This window comes from Fulmarus glacialis, unplaced genomic scaffold, assembly GCF_000690835.1.
Source record: "Fulmarus glacialis isolate BGI_N327 unplaced genomic scaffold, ASM69083v1 scaffold10783, whole genome shotgun sequence".
NCBI classification, from domain to species: domain Eukaryota; kingdom Metazoa; phylum Chordata; class Aves; order Procellariiformes; family Procellariidae; genus Fulmarus; species Fulmarus glacialis.
Window position 1 is genome coordinate 2,236 of NW_009204889.1, and position 18,255 is coordinate 20,490.

Consider the following 18,255-nt stretch of genomic DNA (forward strand, 5'->3'; position numbering starts at 1 on the left):
GGCTGGAGTGGTCACTAAGAGCAAGAGGAATGGAGAAGGAAGGCTTGTGTCTAAGTGTCGTCGTTGGTGTTGTAGAAGGTGGGAGATTTTTCTGTCCTGCTTGCCTTGGCTTGGGTGGTCACCAGGAGAGCTTCTTCCATATAGACCATCCAACCTCAAATTGAACAGTATGTACTTTGCTTGTATTTCATGCATGTATTTCATTTCAGGTTTACTAAGAGCAAGAGGAATGGAGAAGGAAGGCTTGTGTCTAAGTGTCGTCGTTGGTGTTGTAGAAGGTGGGAGATTTTTCTGTCCTGCTTGCCTTGGCTTGGGTGGTCACCAGGAGAGCTTCTTCCATATAGACCATCCAACCTCAAATTGAACAGTATGTACTTTGCTTGTATTTCATGCATGTATTTCATTTCAGGTTTTTTGTGCATGGTCTCAGTTCCCACATATACATGGCTGGGTGAGGTCTTCAGCTCCATTTTAACATGGTCTGTGACCCATGCTGGGCCATCATTTCCTTACGGGTGCAGTCCAATGATAAAAATATGTGGAAGCCCATGCATTTCACATGGTGCTTGCCTGTAGTCTGAATCATAGGATCATAGAATAGTTTGGTTTGGAAGGGACCTTTAAAGGTCATTTAGTCCAATCCCCCAGCCAATCTGAACCGTTTACTCCCTAAACTGCAGTACCAGGAAGGAGGGGACCGGATTCTTTGCACAGCCTGAGACTTTGCTGACAATTAGGCTGATTTTCAAAGCCTGGTTGGTGTGTGGTGTTCCTGGAATGAGCAGGAATTGGGTCAGGATAATGTCCTGTGTCCGTCTGGAGGTTTTGATGCTGGTAACGCACAACTCCGGGGCACCATACCTTTATGGTGCATGACACAGCATGAATTCACTTAGCAAGATGCCATTCAGTTCCTTGACTGTTCTGTGGGTGATTGACATCTCTTCCAGAGAGGAGGAAAAAATTAGCTGGCAAAGTTACTTTCTGGCTTGTAGGAACATGTTTGAATGAGGCTATTAGATGCTGGAAACAAAAAGCAGTTTGTTTATGTGTGAAACCAGATCAGCTGTGGTCAGGACCAGAGCTGGGCTGTTCTGTCCTTCCCCTAAAAAAAACTGCCTTCTCCACCTTGCGTCCATGGCAAATATTTATTTTAAAGGGGTTTTTTGGAGGTTCTCCCTTGAGTTCCAAAGCCTTAATGAGTTTGAAAAATAAATAATATTAAAAAAAAAAAAGAAGAAAAAAAAGTCTTTTGCTTTCATATCTGTGGTTTCAAGTGACTCCAAATAGCTCAGGAGTTCAAAGATGCCTGTTGTTCTTTATAAGGAATATGCATCTGTTGGGAACAAGGGGTGTTTCTGTTGCGCTGTCAGCACCTTCGAAAGATTCCCAGATACTTTGGACTCTGTGAGAAGTCACTGGTAGTCGGAGGCGGGTGGCTGAGGCATGGCACGGGAGGCAGGACTGCTCATCTGGCCCCAAGCGCGGCAGCCAGCACCCTCTCTGCGGCATTTGCCTGTCCTGTAATATTGCTGTTTGCAGAGACTCTGGGGAGTGCAGCACCATCACAACCCAAGGGTTTATTTAAATGTGTCTAACTCAATCAGTAAAACATTATTGCAAATTAACTCGGTTCTGGCTGGCACAAATCCTAATGCAGAAGCAGTTAAAGTGGCGTTACCCTGGCTGAAATGGGTGGTGTTGGTGAACCACCAATGTAAACACAAGTGATGTAGACCCAAGTGATAATAAATGCACCAACACGGTGCCATGACTTATTTGTAGGTATGTTTAGCTGGTGATCTGCGTTTGCTGTCAGGCAGGGCAAAATTTGCTTCCCACCCAAAGGCCTGGAAATCAACAGTGTTTTGGGCTACTTTACTTACTATTTACTTTGCTTAACTTCTTGTTTCCCCAATACAAAATAAAGTGAAGACCTCCCTCAGGACCTGATTAGTTCAAAGAGATTTTTTGATTTTTTTAAAATCGAATATGTTTTTCCCTAAACATGGAGCTCTGCTGTTGTACTAGGGGCAACAGCCGAAGACCAGTCTCTTCTCTGGAGGAAGACGAAGGTGTCTTGACTTTGCTCCTGTGGTGTGAGGAGGTGAGGACCAACATTTTCACCAGCTCTTTCTCTCTCTTTCTGTCTCAGCTTCTCAGATGCTGATGTTCACTGCATACCTCGCAGTTGTAGTTGCACTTTACCTCGTCCCCCTCACCATCTCGTCCCCTTGCATAATGGAGAAGAAGGCTCTGGGACCAAAGCCGGCCATTATAGGTCACCGCGGAGCACCGATGGTGAGTAGTCTTATATTATTAGTACTGTGTTGTCTGACTCTTCTGCCTGTGTAAAGGATCGTACTGGATCTGATGGTGTCCAGGCTGCTCTCCAGAGAATATATATGACAAATATAACTGAGGCACCCCTCCTGGCTAGAATTACTGTGGTGGTAAATCAGTACATGAACCCAGAGTCGAGTCGAACGCCCCAGATGTTCTAGATGCCTTACAAATGAAAGGGCAATCCTTGCCTTGCTCAGGGTGGTTTGTGCCGTTGCATTTTTCTGGCTGCTAGTTCTGCTGTTTTTTGCTCTCCAGGCTTGGCCCTTGAGCTGCAGCAGTAGAAGTCTGGGACATTTTCTTTTTTTTTTTTTTGGAGCTTGAGGCTCAGTCTTCGTGTCCTTTGCAGGACCTCACCAGCAGTTCTTAAACTTGGCTCGCAGCAAAATGCCTTGAGTATGTGGCAATCTGCAAAAACAAACAAACAAACAAGCTGTGCTGACCCTACTTGACTGCACGGTACTCTTGCATTGCAGATCATCGTGAGACTGGGTGAGGTGATGAAACATTCCTGTCATCAGCCTCTGGGTAGACCTTGAAATCATGATCATACAGTCCTTTCTTCTCCAAGGTTTCTGGACATGTTCAAGGCTAAAGATGGAGCATGTTGGCTTGGGCACAGCCCTGGGCTTGCATAAAGCTGTCCTGTGGTGGTTGGTCATACTGGTCTGGGTCTCTAGTTTGGGTGCTTCGGTACTTAGGTCTGTTGAATGGTACTTAGGCCTCCATCTCTCTCTGCTGGTTGATTGACTTCAGACAAGATAGCATACTGCAGTGTAGGCACCAGCCTTGCAAATGTTTGTTTTTTTTTTTTAAGGCATCCAATTAACTTTTTTGCTGATATTCAAAGCAGAAAAAATATCTGTATAGGCTGTCAGAACCTATTTGGCAGGCTGGAGCGTGCTTGAGCTCCTCTCCGAGTTTGAGAGTGCGGACTAGGAGTTTGCTGGGTAAGATAAACACCTATCATGACACAGAAGTATTTTATTTTAGTTCTCTCTATTTTTAATGATTTCTTTCTTTAAGCAATCCCTTGAAATGCCAGCTTAATTTGCATCACTTTTAACTATATTGTCTCTGTCAGTGGTGGAATGAAGTTCTGGGCATGATAAATGTTTTTTCCTGTCCCACTGTGTTTGTACCAACCACGAAGGCCAGAAACAGCCAAGGGAGGACCTAGGCTTTTTCCATGGCAGGAGGTCACAAAACCTGTTGGGGGATTTTCTTCCTGTGGAGTTTCCAGGCCTGTGTGCCCCCCATAGCCTTCTAAAGAAACTAAACAGCAGACAAATTCCTTCTATCTTCCAGATAGTTTACATAAACCTTATCTGGAGCAAGACTCCCAGCAGAGACTTGGCCCTTTGCCTTGCTTCATGTTCTTCCTTGGAGCCAGCAAACACTCCTTGCAGTATGGAATAAACCTATCTGGGGAGATGCTGCTTGCACGTTGGGGTGCAGAGGGTTGCAAAGGTTGATCGAGAGCGGCGGTGGAGGACGCTCAGTGCTGCTTGTGGAGCTGTGGCCCAGGTGTTGTGCAGCGGGGTGCATCCCTCCCCTTCACCATTCCCCGACACATAGAGCTGCTTGTCTGTCAGCAGCAGATGGTTTGCTCTGAAGCCCGCAAGAAACAAGATCAGAGACTAGCAAGCCTTGTTCCAACCTCCAAGCAATAGTCTGCACGCCCCATGGTGTGTTAGCAGTAGGTTTATACAACTGCTATAATATATACATATATTGTATATATACAAACAGCCTTTGCTGTATGTGTAGTGAGTCCTCCAACTGTGCCCTTGAACGGCAAAGCTGAGATGGGATAAGAAAGATGAGGACCAGAGAGAGGTGGTCAAAACTTCTTTCTGTACTTCCATCTCTGCCCAGCTTTTCACTATATCAAATGTCACCTTGAGTTTGAAGAGCCCAGTGCAAGTCCTCAGGTTGTACTAAGTCATATCTGCTTGGAAACTAATGATTTGAAAGCTTTGCCAGAAGGCATTTCTGCTAATAGGGTTTTGTTTCACAGGGCTGCTTGCTACGCTTTTGCTTTTGAGCCCAACTGTATGTAGATTTAGTTTGGAGAAATGGCCAAGTGAAGCTGGGGAGGAGGAAATAGCCCAGAGAAGAGTCTGGAGACTGGGCTGTAGGACACAGACATCCTCCCTTGGGCAATATCAAGATCAAAAGTCTGCAGAGCTTGAGAGTTTGGGACCTGAGGTGAAACTAGATCTAGTGGGACTGGAGATGATAAAAAGCAATGCAATATTTGCCTTCAAATCTCCTGAAGCAAGACAAATGTGATTTGCTGTGCAGACAATCGTGCTCTCTGGTAGAGCCTGATAGCTGGTTGCTTCACCCGTCTGGCAGGACTGGGGCCGTAATAATGCGTTTGCGTGTCCAATGCTCTTATACTAGAAAGACACAAATACAACTGAGTGCTCTTCTGGCAAAAGCCAGCAAAGGAGATCCATGGGATGGCTGAAGATGCTTCTTGTCCTGAAATAAAGGATTTGTTGTGGACATGGCATATGGTATATGGGGCAAAAGCTAGTGAAATGGAGAGTTCCCCAGGAAAGCTGTAGATGTAACAAGCGACAGGACGAGAGGAAATGGCCTCAAGTTGCGCCAAGGGAGGATTAGACTGGACATTAGGAAAACCTTCTTTACTGAAAGAGTGGTCAGGCCTTGGAACAGGCTGCCCAGGGAAGGGGTAGAGAGGCCCCATCCCTGGAAGTATTTAAAAGACGTGTAGATGAGGCGCTTAGGGACATGGTTTAGTGGGCATGGTGGGGTTGGGTTGACAGTTGGACTCGATGATCTTCGAGGTCTTTTCCAACCTGAATGATTCTATGATTCTATGTGTGCACTTCCTGAGGGACACAGTACTGAGGGATACTGATCCATCAGTGCATGCAGCCTGCTCCTCAAACATGGGCTACGATCTTCCTTTGTACTCCAGAGCCTGCTTTCCTCTGTGCATGCACACGCCCTGTCTGTCTTCCTTGTGCCTTTAGGATTTTTAAGAGCAGCATTCACAGCACCTGCGTGAGTGCGACTCAACTGCTGTCCTTGTCCTGTGGAGGAAAAAAGTGAGGAACAGAGGCCATATGGCTCATATAATTTGTCTTGAAACGCTGGAGGAGGGAAAAAGTCCTTGCATTTTAAATAGCAAGAGAAAATCAGAAACCATCCTGGCATCTGTACCTAGGTGAAGTGTGGCTTTTTGCAGTACAGGAGAGCTACTGGTTCCACACTGGCTGACCATTTGTGTGTAGTGGTAGTGCTCCTCCAAGCAACATTTCTTTGGTATCATCCTGCTCCCCCACAAGCTTTAATTCACTGCTAGAAAGACTCTTCTGCATGACTCCTTCTACCTTCCCTTGCCTAAATGTCATCCAGTCATGCCCACTTTTTGCTACGCTAAATGTCTGTTGCCATCAGGGTGCTGTCTGAAAACCCTTTCTCTTAGCAGGTGTTTAGTTAATCAATCAGTTTCTTTTCAAAGGCTCTTTTAAAATGAATTATTCAGTCTCCAGATCTGTTTCTGTCCTTCTGGACTCCCATCAGGAAAGCATCAGGGTTGTGGCAGCAACGTGCTGGGAATTGAGGGCTCCAGCCCTCACTTGATGTCTGTTGGTTTGAAAGGATCTTGTCCTGATGGGTACAGGAATCGTCTGACACCCCAAAACATGAGATGGGGTTCTCTGTAAATTTTGAATGTTAATATGTTAAACTTTTCAGATGGTTTTATGAGCAGGTGTCTGTTGTCTTTGGTCTTCCATCTTTTTTATTCTTCTTACAGAAATCTAGTTGCATTTTGTCTTCAATGGCAATAGGCTTGACTGTCTTCTGCCCGTGATGGTAAATATGCCACTTATGCTGAGGATGAGCTAAAACAAGGGTAGAAGGTAAAAGCTGGGACCAAATCTGAGATGGAAGTGAGGAACTTGATCCAGTAGGACACCAACTTCTACTGCCATTTGCACCTTTAAAGTCTTCTCCCAAATGTCTTTCTTCACATGGTGCTTTCAGGCAGGTTGTCTTTGCTTCTGGGATCTGAAGAAGGTGCTGTCCATAATGTTGAATCCTACTTGCTTTTAGGTTGTTAGTCCTAAATATACATTCCTTATAAAAATAATTAGGCTCATCATGATGATCTTTGATCTCAAATTGTAGGTAAATCACCCAAAGGATTAATAATAGCAAAGACTTATTTGAGCAAAAGCTGTATCTGTCTCCTTGGACACCTTCACGAAGCCTGGAAACTCGCCTCCCATTACTGGGACCAAAAAGATACTGGTTGGTCTAGAAACAATCAGGCTAAACCTGTGGAAACCATCCAAGCGTGTCAGAGGCAAGAACAGCTCTTGATTTCAGAGCTGGAGGCTACAAATAGCATCGAAATAAACGTTTTTGGCAAGCCACCCATACAGCTGGTTTTCGGCGTGTCTTAACAGCGCTGAGAAAGACTGTGCCGAAACCGCGGTCCACGTGCCGCGAAGCGTGCGGCGTTCAGGCCGTCGAGCTCCTTCCTGCACGGCAGACGACACCGTGATGCCGTTTTGCAGCGGTGCTGACTCATTGGCTTTGCACAACTCCAGAGTGGAAAAGTACCCGTTGCTGGGACAAAGTACCTTGGTGGGCAGCCAACGTTTAATTTGCCTGTTGGGTTACTGCATGGGAATGTTTTGCCTCGATAGGGAGTGTGTCATGCTGTTCCCAGGAAAATTCCAGCAAATATGGCCTTGCACATGTGGAGTGGGTTTTTTTGTTGTTGTTTTTGGCTTGTTTTGTTTTTTTGTTGTTTTTTTTTTTTAACACCTGAAGGTGAAGCCTCCAATATATGTTGGCGTTCTCACAGAGATGCTGTTTTGTCATCTTGTGGTGCCAACTGTCAATAGAAACAGTAATGAAGACTTCTGGTTGGGATTGTGGCTTATTGGGGAGCTTTCAGCTAATGAAGAAGAACTGGTGATTTCTTTCTGCTGCTTTGGGGTTTTTGTTTTCTTGGTGGTTTTGAGGGCCTTTATTTCATTTTTATCTTGGGTACCAAAACTTTACCACCATCTATTTGGGAGGGCTTTGGTTTTTTTAAAAGCTCTGAAGTGCTTTGGTCTGTACTGCTTGTGCTGCTGAAATCAAGAAGCATTTGGTTTGCTGTACGTGTTATGCACCCCCACCTATTAAAAATATGGCCAGTTAACCTGTCTGCTGGTCCAATCGACAGTAACAAACAATCACAATTAGCATCTTCTGTCAGACCTGGAGAAAGACTTGTGTTCACAGAAATAAATCTACGTAAGGTTAGGTAGTCTTTCATTAAATCAAGCTCCAGCTTTTTTTATGTGCAGTACAACAATAATGAGGTCTTATCTCCTGTATCTAGTTATTAAACCCCTAATGACTCTTTGCTTATGAGTTTATCCTGTCATCCAAGGCAATACCTTTTTTTTTCTCTTTTTGTTTTGCGCTTTTTCACTTCCTTTCAGTCGAGTTGAGCTGTTTCCAGAAATGCTAGATGTGGATGCTCTCTGAAATACCTTGAATTCCTGGGGGTTAAAGACGTTTTATTTTATGTTTTAAACAATATCGTTATTGCCACGTAGTGACCTGGCATGATGGGACCCTAATGCTGAAATCCAACGCTGAAATCCACACTAAGTCCCATACAGGGAACTTCCAAAGGGCATCTTTTTACAGGAAGGAAAATACCATTTTTCAGGTATCGCCCTAATCATGCCTTATGTTTGTAGTCCAATTATTGGCTCACGAGGAGATTGATACTGGAAAGGAGAGATAAGGGAGGGAAAACTAAAAAAAAATTTAAATGCTGCTCATGTTTCCGAAAGGATGAGAAAATATCCGTAAAGCTTGTTGGTGAAGCAGTTTCAAATCCTTCAGTGCAGCTCAGCCCACAGTGCCAGAGGTGTGCAGTGGCTGCAGTTAGTTTGGAACAAATTCAGTTCTTTTGTGCAAGCTGCTTCGTTAGCCTCCCCAACATGCAAATGATGCAGTGATTTTTTTTTTTTAAGGCCTGGCAAGGTGGCTAATTAGGGGAAAAATACGGTGCAGTGATGTCCAACTGTAGCAAGGCTACGCTGCTCTAACTAGCAATAACCTTCGTTAAGGAAGGTCCAAAGCTCTTGACTCCATTTGAAAGCATTTGCAATTGACTTCTAAGCACAAAAATAGTGAAAATGAGTTCATTCATGGGTAATTTTCTAGAAATTAGTTGCTGTGTCTCTCTAGTAGGAAGAAATGAACAGTAGCCTGATTTTTGCAAGGGATGAGCCTATCAGACTAAGTGTGGAGAGAAGGAACAGCTTCTACAAACCCTGCACAGGGTCTGTCTGTGGCTTTCAGGGGATGTTGACATGGTTTATATAGGACAGAGGTTTTGGAGTGAAATCCTTGCTTTGTGCCCCAGGGCTTCCTTCACTTCTTAAGAAATTGGTTGTGTCCAGTTGCACTGGATCACTGCAAACCTGGGTTTGGGTTTTAGACATAAAGTGCCTGAATGTATTGTATCAAGGAGGAAAACCCATCAAAGAAACTGGAAGGAGACAGAGAAATACGAGCAGAAAAATTATGCATTTATTTAGTCCTTGAAGTTTTGCTGTAAAACCTTTTAAAAAATCAGCACTAATCTGAGCAAGTAATTTCTGTACCAGCAACTGTCTCGCTTGGGTGCATCTCTGCCCTAAAAATGCTGAATTTAGGGCTTCAGCTCCCTCTTTCTTGGAGGGAGACAGAGACAGGCTGGGATGATGGAAATATCTGTTACTCAGATTCTCTCTTTTCACAAAAACCTCATATTGTAAGGGATATGAACTCGTGGTACAGAGAGATCCTGCCTCCGAAGTGGTGTCAGGGGAACCTCCAGGAATAGGCACCATCTGATTTTTAGAGGACGGGGTAAAGTTTGCTTCCCTGGCTTTCTGGTTGACCTTCATTGGGTTATGTCGTTGGTGTGAGTGGCTTGTTCAGTTCCCTCAAGGCTAGGATCGACCGAGAGGTTTAGAAACCAGAGAGGACAGCTTTCTGCATCGATGATGGACTCATTTGGAGATGCAATTATTTATTTCGGGGTGACTGGCTCTGGCCAGGTTAGGAGCTTACCCACCACATGCTCACAAGAAGATGACATCTTTGCCTGGAAGGTTTATAATCTACTTTTCAAAAGCTTCTGACATGCAGGGAATTGGGCTGTCAAGTGACAGCATTGTGGTGTTATAGAGACTACCCAGCACGTGCCATCGTGGGGCACGATGTTATGGAGAACACTTCTGCTGACGTCCGTGCTGTTTGCTGGTTCAGGGCAGCCAGAGATGTTCATCCATCTGTGATGCTCTGCAAGAGGATGCTCTTCACTGCTAGTTGTGGTGTGATGAAGATGACGTTACAGCTCCTAAGTGTGTATTTGGATGGTTGCACCTTAAGTAACAACCTGTCCTTAGAACAGTTTTAAAATGCTGCTTCCTCTGCACAGCTGCAGTTTTCAACACAGGTCTGGCCAGAGTTTTGTAAGTTTATTTAACTTTTGTTTGGGATCAAGTTCGTGGGAAGGGACTGGATGTGCCTTGTAGCTAAGCAGCCGCATGCAGCCCTGGTGGAGTCCAGTTAAGTTTTGCCCTTTTTGAAGGGTGAAGCGTGGTCTGCGGGCTCTGTAGGGGCTAGAGATGAAGCTGCAGTGGGATATTCCACTCCTGGGGCTGAGATGGGCTCTCCATGGGGTTAAGCTCAGTGGTATCTGTCTGAGTGCTGAGGATGGGACAGTCACAGTGTGCCGAGTTTTAAAACTTAAAAAAAAAATCTCAGTTTTTATCTCATTGCAACCTATATTTTAGCACTACCACTAAGGTGCATGGACATCACTACTATCTTCACATGGTCGAATTTGTCCAGTCTGGCAAACAGAAATCCCATCCCCAAAAGGCTGTTTTCCTATTTGGCTTTCATCTATCACCTCTGCGTGCAGTCTCAGCTCTGTCTGAATTTATTTTTCCCCAGTCCAGCTGATGGAGGCTCTTGGCGTATTGACCTGCCACCTCAGATCTGTTTGGCTCCATGTTTCCTTCGAGTGCCTCCAGCAGTGGAGGCTGGGGCTACCCTGTGCTTTAAGTTAAAGCTTCCCCTGCATCTCAAACCAACTGCATCTCAGGAGGGCTGGTGTCCAAGCAAGGCTTGACCACGGCCCTGCAGAAACTGAAATACACTGGAAAGAGGCAAGAAGCGTTTTTAATCTTGTTGTCAAACAGCAGAGCCTGTGCCCTCTCTGGGTTAGGATTCTGCTGTGCCAAGAGTTTGGTGTACAGGTAAGACATGAGAAGACCTTGGTCATGCTGGTCCACCTCTACAGAGGTGGAATACTGTTGTACCCACGCTTGTTTGCCTTTGTAAGCCCTGATTCATGCAATATGAGCTCTTCATTGTGTAGGTGGGTAACAGCAGTGTCGCCCTACCCATGTCGTCCTACCTGTGTCGCAGGGTAGGCTTACGTTGACTGCTTACTGGAGGTAGACCAACCCACCCTTTCCAGTCTCCCTTAGCCTGAGAGATGATTTACAACTCAACACGCTTTGCTTTTCTATTCCTTGTATGTCCGCATCCCTGGCTAGACTGCTTATAGGGGCGTGAGTTCAGTTGCTGCTTGATGTGGTGTCACATCTTGAGCTGGGACTTGTGTTGCATCCACCCAGCAACCCTTCCTGACTTAGGCTGGTGGTCTTGCATCACCCTTTGGTTTCTCTAGTTCAGCTGTCTCTAGTTTGAACACTAGACACTTTGTTTCCTAGTGATTGCTGCAGTCTCTGAAAGCAAATATTGAGCATTACCCTGTAGAGGGAGGCTCACCTTGCAGTGTTATCCTGAAGAAACCTGAGCTACTTGAGGGGGGGAACCCGAGATGCTGAAAGCAACCCCAGGAGATGGAGCAGGTCTGCCTGGATGGGATCTTTAGATCTTTATGTGGCTGCTGCTCCCTGCTGACAGCTCTGGGCATCGTGAATATATTGCAAAAAGCTCTTTCAGCCCGACCTTGCGTGACCCAGCGCTGGGCTGTGCAAGAGGGTGTGATGGGGCGTTGCCTCTGTCTTCTCCTAGACAAGTCAGGCTTTGATTGGGAGGTTTTTTTAGGAAGATAACATGCATCTGTGTTGCCTTTGTTGAACAAAAAGAAAAACGAACGAGTATCGTTGCGTGGTTTGAGCCAGAGGAATTCAGTAGAGAGATACCAGAGCTATGTGAAGGTTGTTGCTGACATTTGGTCTGATTATTTCACTCCAAAGCTTTGCTGACCTGAGCGTGAAAGGTTCTCAGTTAATAAGAAAACAAATGATTCTCAGAAACACCTTAAACTCCTGAGCAGTTTTTTGTATTTATTGTGCATGTTGCTTGCATGGTGCATTTAGGTCTTTGTTCTTGATTATTCCTCTTTCCAAACCCTAAGTAATTCTTGAAAATCATGGATTGTGAATGCTCATTGTGTCTTGATGGAAACTTACTGATCCTGGTGGTGGCAGAGATGAGTGGAAAAACAGGATGTTACAGGTGCTCTAAACCTGAAAGCAAAACTGGAAAAAAAAAAAAAAAAATTAAAAATAGCTTTATTTTGATGTGCTTGTGTTTTAGTGCAGAAAACCTGCCAGTTTTTCTCTCTGTAGTTGTCTTTTTTTTTTTTTTTTTTTCCTGATCTGCCTGTTGTTGGTTTATGGACATTTTGGGGCTAGCTATACTGTACTGGTTTTGTAGAAAAACAAAGTATTTGTCTTCACACTGTGCTGTTTTTAAACAAACCAGAATTCTGTTACCATCTGCTCCATTCAACAGGAAGGAATTTGAAATAAAATTTGAGTCCTTATCTGTCATAGCCATGGGGATAAATTTTCTAGGCTTTTTTTTAATTGTTGTTAAAACTAACTAGAACATTTGTTATTAGAGAAATCATCTGGTTTTTAGACTGAGTAATAGATGACTTTATTGAATGAGTAGATGTGGAACGAAAATGTGTGTTACAGAACCTGTGGTCTAGTTGTTCTCCATTGTATGGATAATACCCCGGTTTATGGACTTTCTTCTTTCTATAATGGCATTGAAATTACTGTTTGCATAGAAAGTAGGAGAATGAAGAACAGTTAAGGTGTTTTAGATAGCTCTAGATATAACCTGTGGATAGAGAATTGGCATCACATTAACAATCACTTTCGGGGGATCTCAGCAAGCCACTGTTTGGGGGACCACGCTGGTGAGCAAACCTCTCATACACTAATTTTGCACCAGACCTCGAGCTAGCCAGGTTTCTGGTGTTGCAGGTCATAACTCTGCATTGAACTCTGTCCTGTGTGTGAAAGACCATCAGTGGAGTCAAATGTATTGGTCACCTCCAGACTTCAGTAAGATGCAATTCTGCCTGGGGGATGCTGGTACTCCAGTGTAACTGGCCACTGCGTAATCTGCAAAACAAGATTGTTTCAGCTCCCTAATATCTCTAAACCTTCCTCCCAGCATCCTCGCTGACACTGCTTTGTAAACTTTTCCACTTACTACTAATCTCTCGCTGCTCTTTTTGTTTTTCCCCCCCCCCCATAGTTGGCACCAGAAAACACTCTGATGTCCTTCCAGAAGGCAGTGGAGCAGAAGATGTATGGAGTCCAAGCTGATGTCGTACTGAGGTAAGCCAGTGTGCTGGTTGGTCTGAAACTCTCTGTGGATGGCCCAAACCATGCTGGTGGGTTTTTCCTATCTGGTGTGTGTCTGGTTACCACTTCTTCCCATTGAAAAGGGCTCTCCTGGTGAATGTATCCGGTAACTCCTAGCTGTCTCCATTTGTAAGACACAGATGCTACTAACTGTTTCACTGAGATCATGATTAAAGGTGAAGTTGTCCAGGGTGGGGGAATCTGGATACCTTTGTCATGAAACTAATCTTCATTTGCAGGAAGACTGTGGTTCATCCTAGAGCTTGCTTTATTGCGGTGAAACACAGCACCTGGTTTCTAGCCTGGCTTGAAGTCGGCTGGCCTTGGGACGAGACAGAACTGCTTAAATGTGACTTTTGTTGGGATGCCCCAGGTGCAGAGAGCGCGGAGATCCCAAACTGGCTTCATTGCACTGCAAGTCTTCAGGAGGGTTTTTATCAGCCTTGCAAAACTGTCACAAGAATTTAGCAGCCCAGGAGTAAGCCCTTTCTCCTCCTCCCCTCCCTCGCATGTCACTGGTGCTGGGGGAAGGAGGAACCCGGTGATACTGTTGACTGTCAAAAAGTTATTCCTTGCAGGAGAATGTTAAGCTGAATTGACAAGGCCAATTTAGAGAGGATTTAGAGAGGGTTATTTCAAGAACTGTGCTTTGTTCCAGGATTTTGATAATTCTTTAATATTCTTGTTCCTTTTCTGAATTGTGTTTTCCGCATGTGTTACATAGATGTGCAAGAGGGCAGAAGTGGCATGAAGGAAACAGTAATGCCTTATCTTGGTGATCCCTCAGTTTGTCTCAGTTCCAGTTATAAATACAAGAAAGACTCAAAGCTGACATTTTCTTTTTCCCTGACTGCTTTGGAGGTTGTTGTTGATGGAAAGATATTTTTGCCTGGTGGAAGATGGGCTTCTGAAGTTTAATTGTTAGGATGCTTTTTTGGTCTTTGTGTAATTGTTTGAGAGCAAATAATATAAAAACTAAAGGAATTTCTTCCACCTAGGGAATGGAAGGTCATCGTGGAAGGATGAAAGATGAATTGGGATGTTTGCAATATAATTCTTTCAAAAATCAGTTCATTAACAGTTGTGAAGGGACAACTACTTGACTGTCCGCACGCACAAATGAGCACGCAGCTCATGTGGTGGCTGAATTGGTTGCTTCCATTAGCACTGGCCAAGGGAAAAGGTGGACTCCAAGAACTTTCCATGTTGCCACTCATCAGCCATCCCAGAAGAGCACTTCAAGCATCCATAGCTTAAACAATGCCCTTGATGGCACAGTTATCTGAGGCCCTCTCTAGGAGGCCCAAGTGTCTTTATAAAAAGAGGAGTCCATTGACCTTCAGACCAAAAAGTGAGCTATCAATACAGCTGGCAGCAATTTTGGGAAGGGTTTGCGGCACAAGACCCATTGCTGTCCTTATGCCTTTGAAAGATGCTCTTTGTGCCTGTGGCTTGATGGGTCCACTCCACCTGGGATGTCTCCAGGACATCCCTCCTGGGATGTCTCCATGTTCCTCTAGGCACGTATCAGCCATGTGTGGGCTGCTTGGACATACACTCAGACCTACCACATCCTGCTCCCTACCCATTACACACCCCAAACTGGGTGGCCCTGGTTATAAAGCCAGTGCTGGTTATAAAGCCAACTTTGCTTCAAGCAGCAGGAGTGTGGTATCACTGCATGTTCCGCTCTCATTTTCTACCTCCTCCAAATCTCTTCTTCTAAAGCTCTCCCTTCTGTCTCTGAATCATTTTTTCAAACCTGTGCCTGCTAATACATTGCGGTTAGCCTTGGGTAGTGCTGAGTGGCTCCGTAAGGGGAAGGATTAGACAGGAGGGAGCAAATGTTAAGTGCCCCGTAGGATTTCCACACTGTGGTTAAGGCTTAGCAGTGTCTGATAATGCTCTGCTATGAGATGTTAAGACTTGAGCTCCTATCTCCCTTAAACACCCCACACTCTTAATTCTGCAGTTGCTTAGCATCTTTTCTTTTTTTTTTTTTTTTTTAAACTGTATATATTAAAAACCCTTCTGATTGCAGCAACACGGTGTGCTGCTGAGCAGGGTATTGCTGTGTCAGCGTGTTGCTTTGGGCTGGGGGGGAAGTAGTTGGCACAGTGCATGCTAGAAATAGCAAATAAAGATGCCAGTGACCGTTGTGATAAGGGACTTCTGCAGGCAATGGTAAAGCTGAGGCAGCGTTTGCTCCATCATCTAAAATTGGTTTTTGTTTTCCCTCTGGCTCTGGGGGTGAGTGCTCTGCATTGTCTCCTAATTCAAATGGGGTTTGTATTTTAAGCCCATCTCCTTTCCAGACTTTATGTGAGTCTCCTATTATGAAGATGGGCTCCTTGATTTGGAAAATGTCATTATAACCCGGCTGTGCTGGGTTTATCTTGATTTCTGAGTGCTAACAACTGTCCCCCTGCCCTTGATAGAAACCATCATTGCCCTGTGTGGTGTTACCACTGATTCCAGTAGAAAATTGGGCTGGAAGAAAGTTTAAAGAGCTTTTTAGGTTTCCCAGAACCATTGTTCTGTAATATCTAGGTGGCTTAAAAACCACAGGGCATGCATTTGGCTATTTAGTTTCATCTGAGAGGTGGGTTTTCTTTAAGGTGCATGAACTTAACAACTCATGCGACCATAGCTGTTGCCTGAAACCAGTTTTCAAGTGGTAAAGGCAATTTCAGAGCAATTTTGGTAGCTTGGAGCCCTTGCATCTTGCTGAAAACCTGTGAACATTAGGTACCCGTATAGTCTTGAGAGCCTTTGAAATTCTTACTCATCATCTACTATTAACAATTTGAGAATAGTCTGTGTGTGTGTCTGTGCATACAAGGTATGGAAAACCTCTGACATTATTGGGAGCTACAGACATTGCAGAAAGCTTTAGTTAGCGTGAGCATTCAGGGTGGGTGTGCTTGTCCCAGCTACCCGAGTTGGCACTCTAGAAATTTTGGAGGGGGTAGTGGAGTGGTGAGGAGGGAGGGATGGATGGGTAGGGTTATGTCAGCATTCGGATGACTGCTAACATCTAGCAGGTATCTAAGGGGCTTTTTCCTCCAGGTGCATCTCATTTCAACTAGTCTTGGGAATGCTAGGGATGTGTTATGCTGATTGAGATCTTCACAATGATTTTGATGTGAAGCCGTGAGAGAGGCTGGAGTGGGAACGGGCATTTCCCTAATACTGTGTACGTGGTTGTGCAACCTCCACCTGTAATGGGGCCTCTGACTGTCTTTGCAGCTATGATGGAGTGCCGTTTCTGATGCATGACAAGACACTCAGGAGAACAACAAACGTGGAGAAAGTGTTTCCAGAGCGGGCCTACGAGCACTCCTCCATGTTCAACTGGACCGACCTGGAAAAGCTCAATGCTGGGGAGTGGTTCCTACAGGTGTGTATGGCCATGGAGAGGGTGTCCTGGAGCCATGGCCGTGGGATGAAAGCTCATGCCTAAACCCTCTTTGAGGTGGAGAGGTGTAGATCCATCTCTTCGGTGGAGTGGCCTGAAGTGCAGCTGGACCAAGGGTCCATGAACCACATTTAGTTCTGTCCTCTACTAAACTTAGACTTGTTCTAAAAGACACGTTGTCTTTCTGTGGCTCTTTCACCACCTGGAATAAGGGGCCTTAATGCCTGGTTGACACCACAAAGAACTTCAAGACCCTCCTGAGGAGGAATATGATTATAAAGAGAACAGAAAAGACAGAGTGTTATATGCTGTTCCTTTTTCTTTAATTTACTTCTGGAGACAATTGTCCTTACAAAGAAAAAGCAAGAAATTCAGCCTTTGAAGTCCAGGGCAGGGAGAATTGCTGTGGGATGGGTTTGACCCATCCTTTGGCATGCAACCAGGTTGCAGGTGGGATTTCTTCTTGCCAAGCTGCTCTCTGGCCAGTGGCTGTAACCTTCTTGGAGAGCATTAGCTGTGGTCTGGAAGGAGGACTGCAGCACTCTGGCACACTCATGCAAGCTTGAACGGGGCTTGCTGAGGCATCGCTGCAGTGATGCAAGCTCAAATACCATTTTCACATGCCTGCTTGGAGCTCTCTGGGTGCTTGCTTGGTGGAAGCCTGAAACCACCGTAGTTTCATTGCCGTTCTGATCTGAGCTGGTCTGGAGGTGTGATGGGAATGTCTTTGTGTTACAGCTGCATGTGCTGCTGCACAGAAACTTAGTTGGCCTGCAGATGTGGTTGTGAGAGGGGGAATGCAGGGAAAACTGCTGCTTGCCAGATGGGAAGGGCCAAGACAGCAGCTGGAAGGCTGCTTTTTGGGATGTACTTTGAAGCTGAGTCATTCCTGAACGTCCTTAAGTCAGGAGCCCATCTCTTCCAACAGCCCATAGCTCGTTAGCTATATAATAGCTGGTCCTTTTTGGTTTTGGATTCTGAAGAATTCTTGGTGATCATGTACCTAGGGTGCGAAAGTACATTTTTAGCTTACTACTTTGGAAAATTACGTTACTGCCTTATAGCTCTGCTGTCCCCCTGAAAATGGGATGACCTGCCCAGCACGCCTTGCTTTAGTGACCTTCCCTTGGGTAAGGAAACTGAGGCGCGGCGTTTCAGCAAGCTGCAAGATGGTCATCAAGCGTTGCTGTCAGCTGTTGCTAAGGTGGGATAGAAAAGGGTCTTCACCTTTGTTGGAGGAGTATGGGTTTTGTGGCACTAATGCCGGGTTGTGCTTTGCTTTCAGAATGACCCTTTCTGGACGGCTGGGTCTCTCTCGAGGTCTGACTACTTGGAAGCTGCCAACCAGTCAGTCTGCAAGCTGGCAGATATGCTAGAGGTGATCAAGGACAACACATCGCTCATCCTGAACTTCCAGGACCTGCCACCAGCTCATCCTCACTACAGCACTTACATCAACATCACCCTGGAAACCATCCTGGCATCAGGAATTCGGCAACAGGCTGTGAGTTCTGTGGGGTTGGTGATGTTTCCAAACATCCCTCCTTATGGGTTCCCCGAATCCTTGAATGTCTCATCTGATCCATTTGAACACTTGATTTGAAATGCCACTTCATGCCAAGAAGTCATTCTGGGGACGACTGTGCCTCCAGGCTGGTGGTCCGAGAGGCTTGATAGTGTCTTGGACTGTACTCATGGTAGTATAGCTAGTAGATGGAGGAAAGCGATTATTCCCCTTACTCGGCAAACGTGTTCAGTGTGGGGCTCACCGCTACAAGACATGTTGATAAACTGGGGCAAGTC

At 45.2% G+C, this 18,255-nt stretch overlaps 1 protein-coding gene across 1 annotated transcript in view; it reads left to right on the forward strand.

Moving 5' to 3' along the window:
• LOC104074870 (glycerophosphodiester phosphodiesterase domain-containing protein 5) overlaps window positions 1-17,956 on the forward strand; it is a gene marked incomplete at both ends in the record, with an annotated part of 19,809 nt that extends 1,853 nt beyond the window's left edge. The window contains 4 exons of the mRNA XM_009575165.1: window positions 2,156-2,301; window positions 12,925-13,007; window positions 16,284-16,434; window positions 17,738-17,956. Of these exons, the coding sequence (XP_009573460.1) occupies window positions 2,156-2,301; window positions 12,925-13,007; window positions 16,284-16,434; window positions 17,738-17,956 (599 nt within the window). The remainder of the gene's footprint in view (window positions 1-2,155; window positions 2,302-12,924; window positions 13,008-16,283; window positions 16,435-17,737) is intronic.
• Window positions 17,957-18,255: the final 299 nt, after the last annotated feature.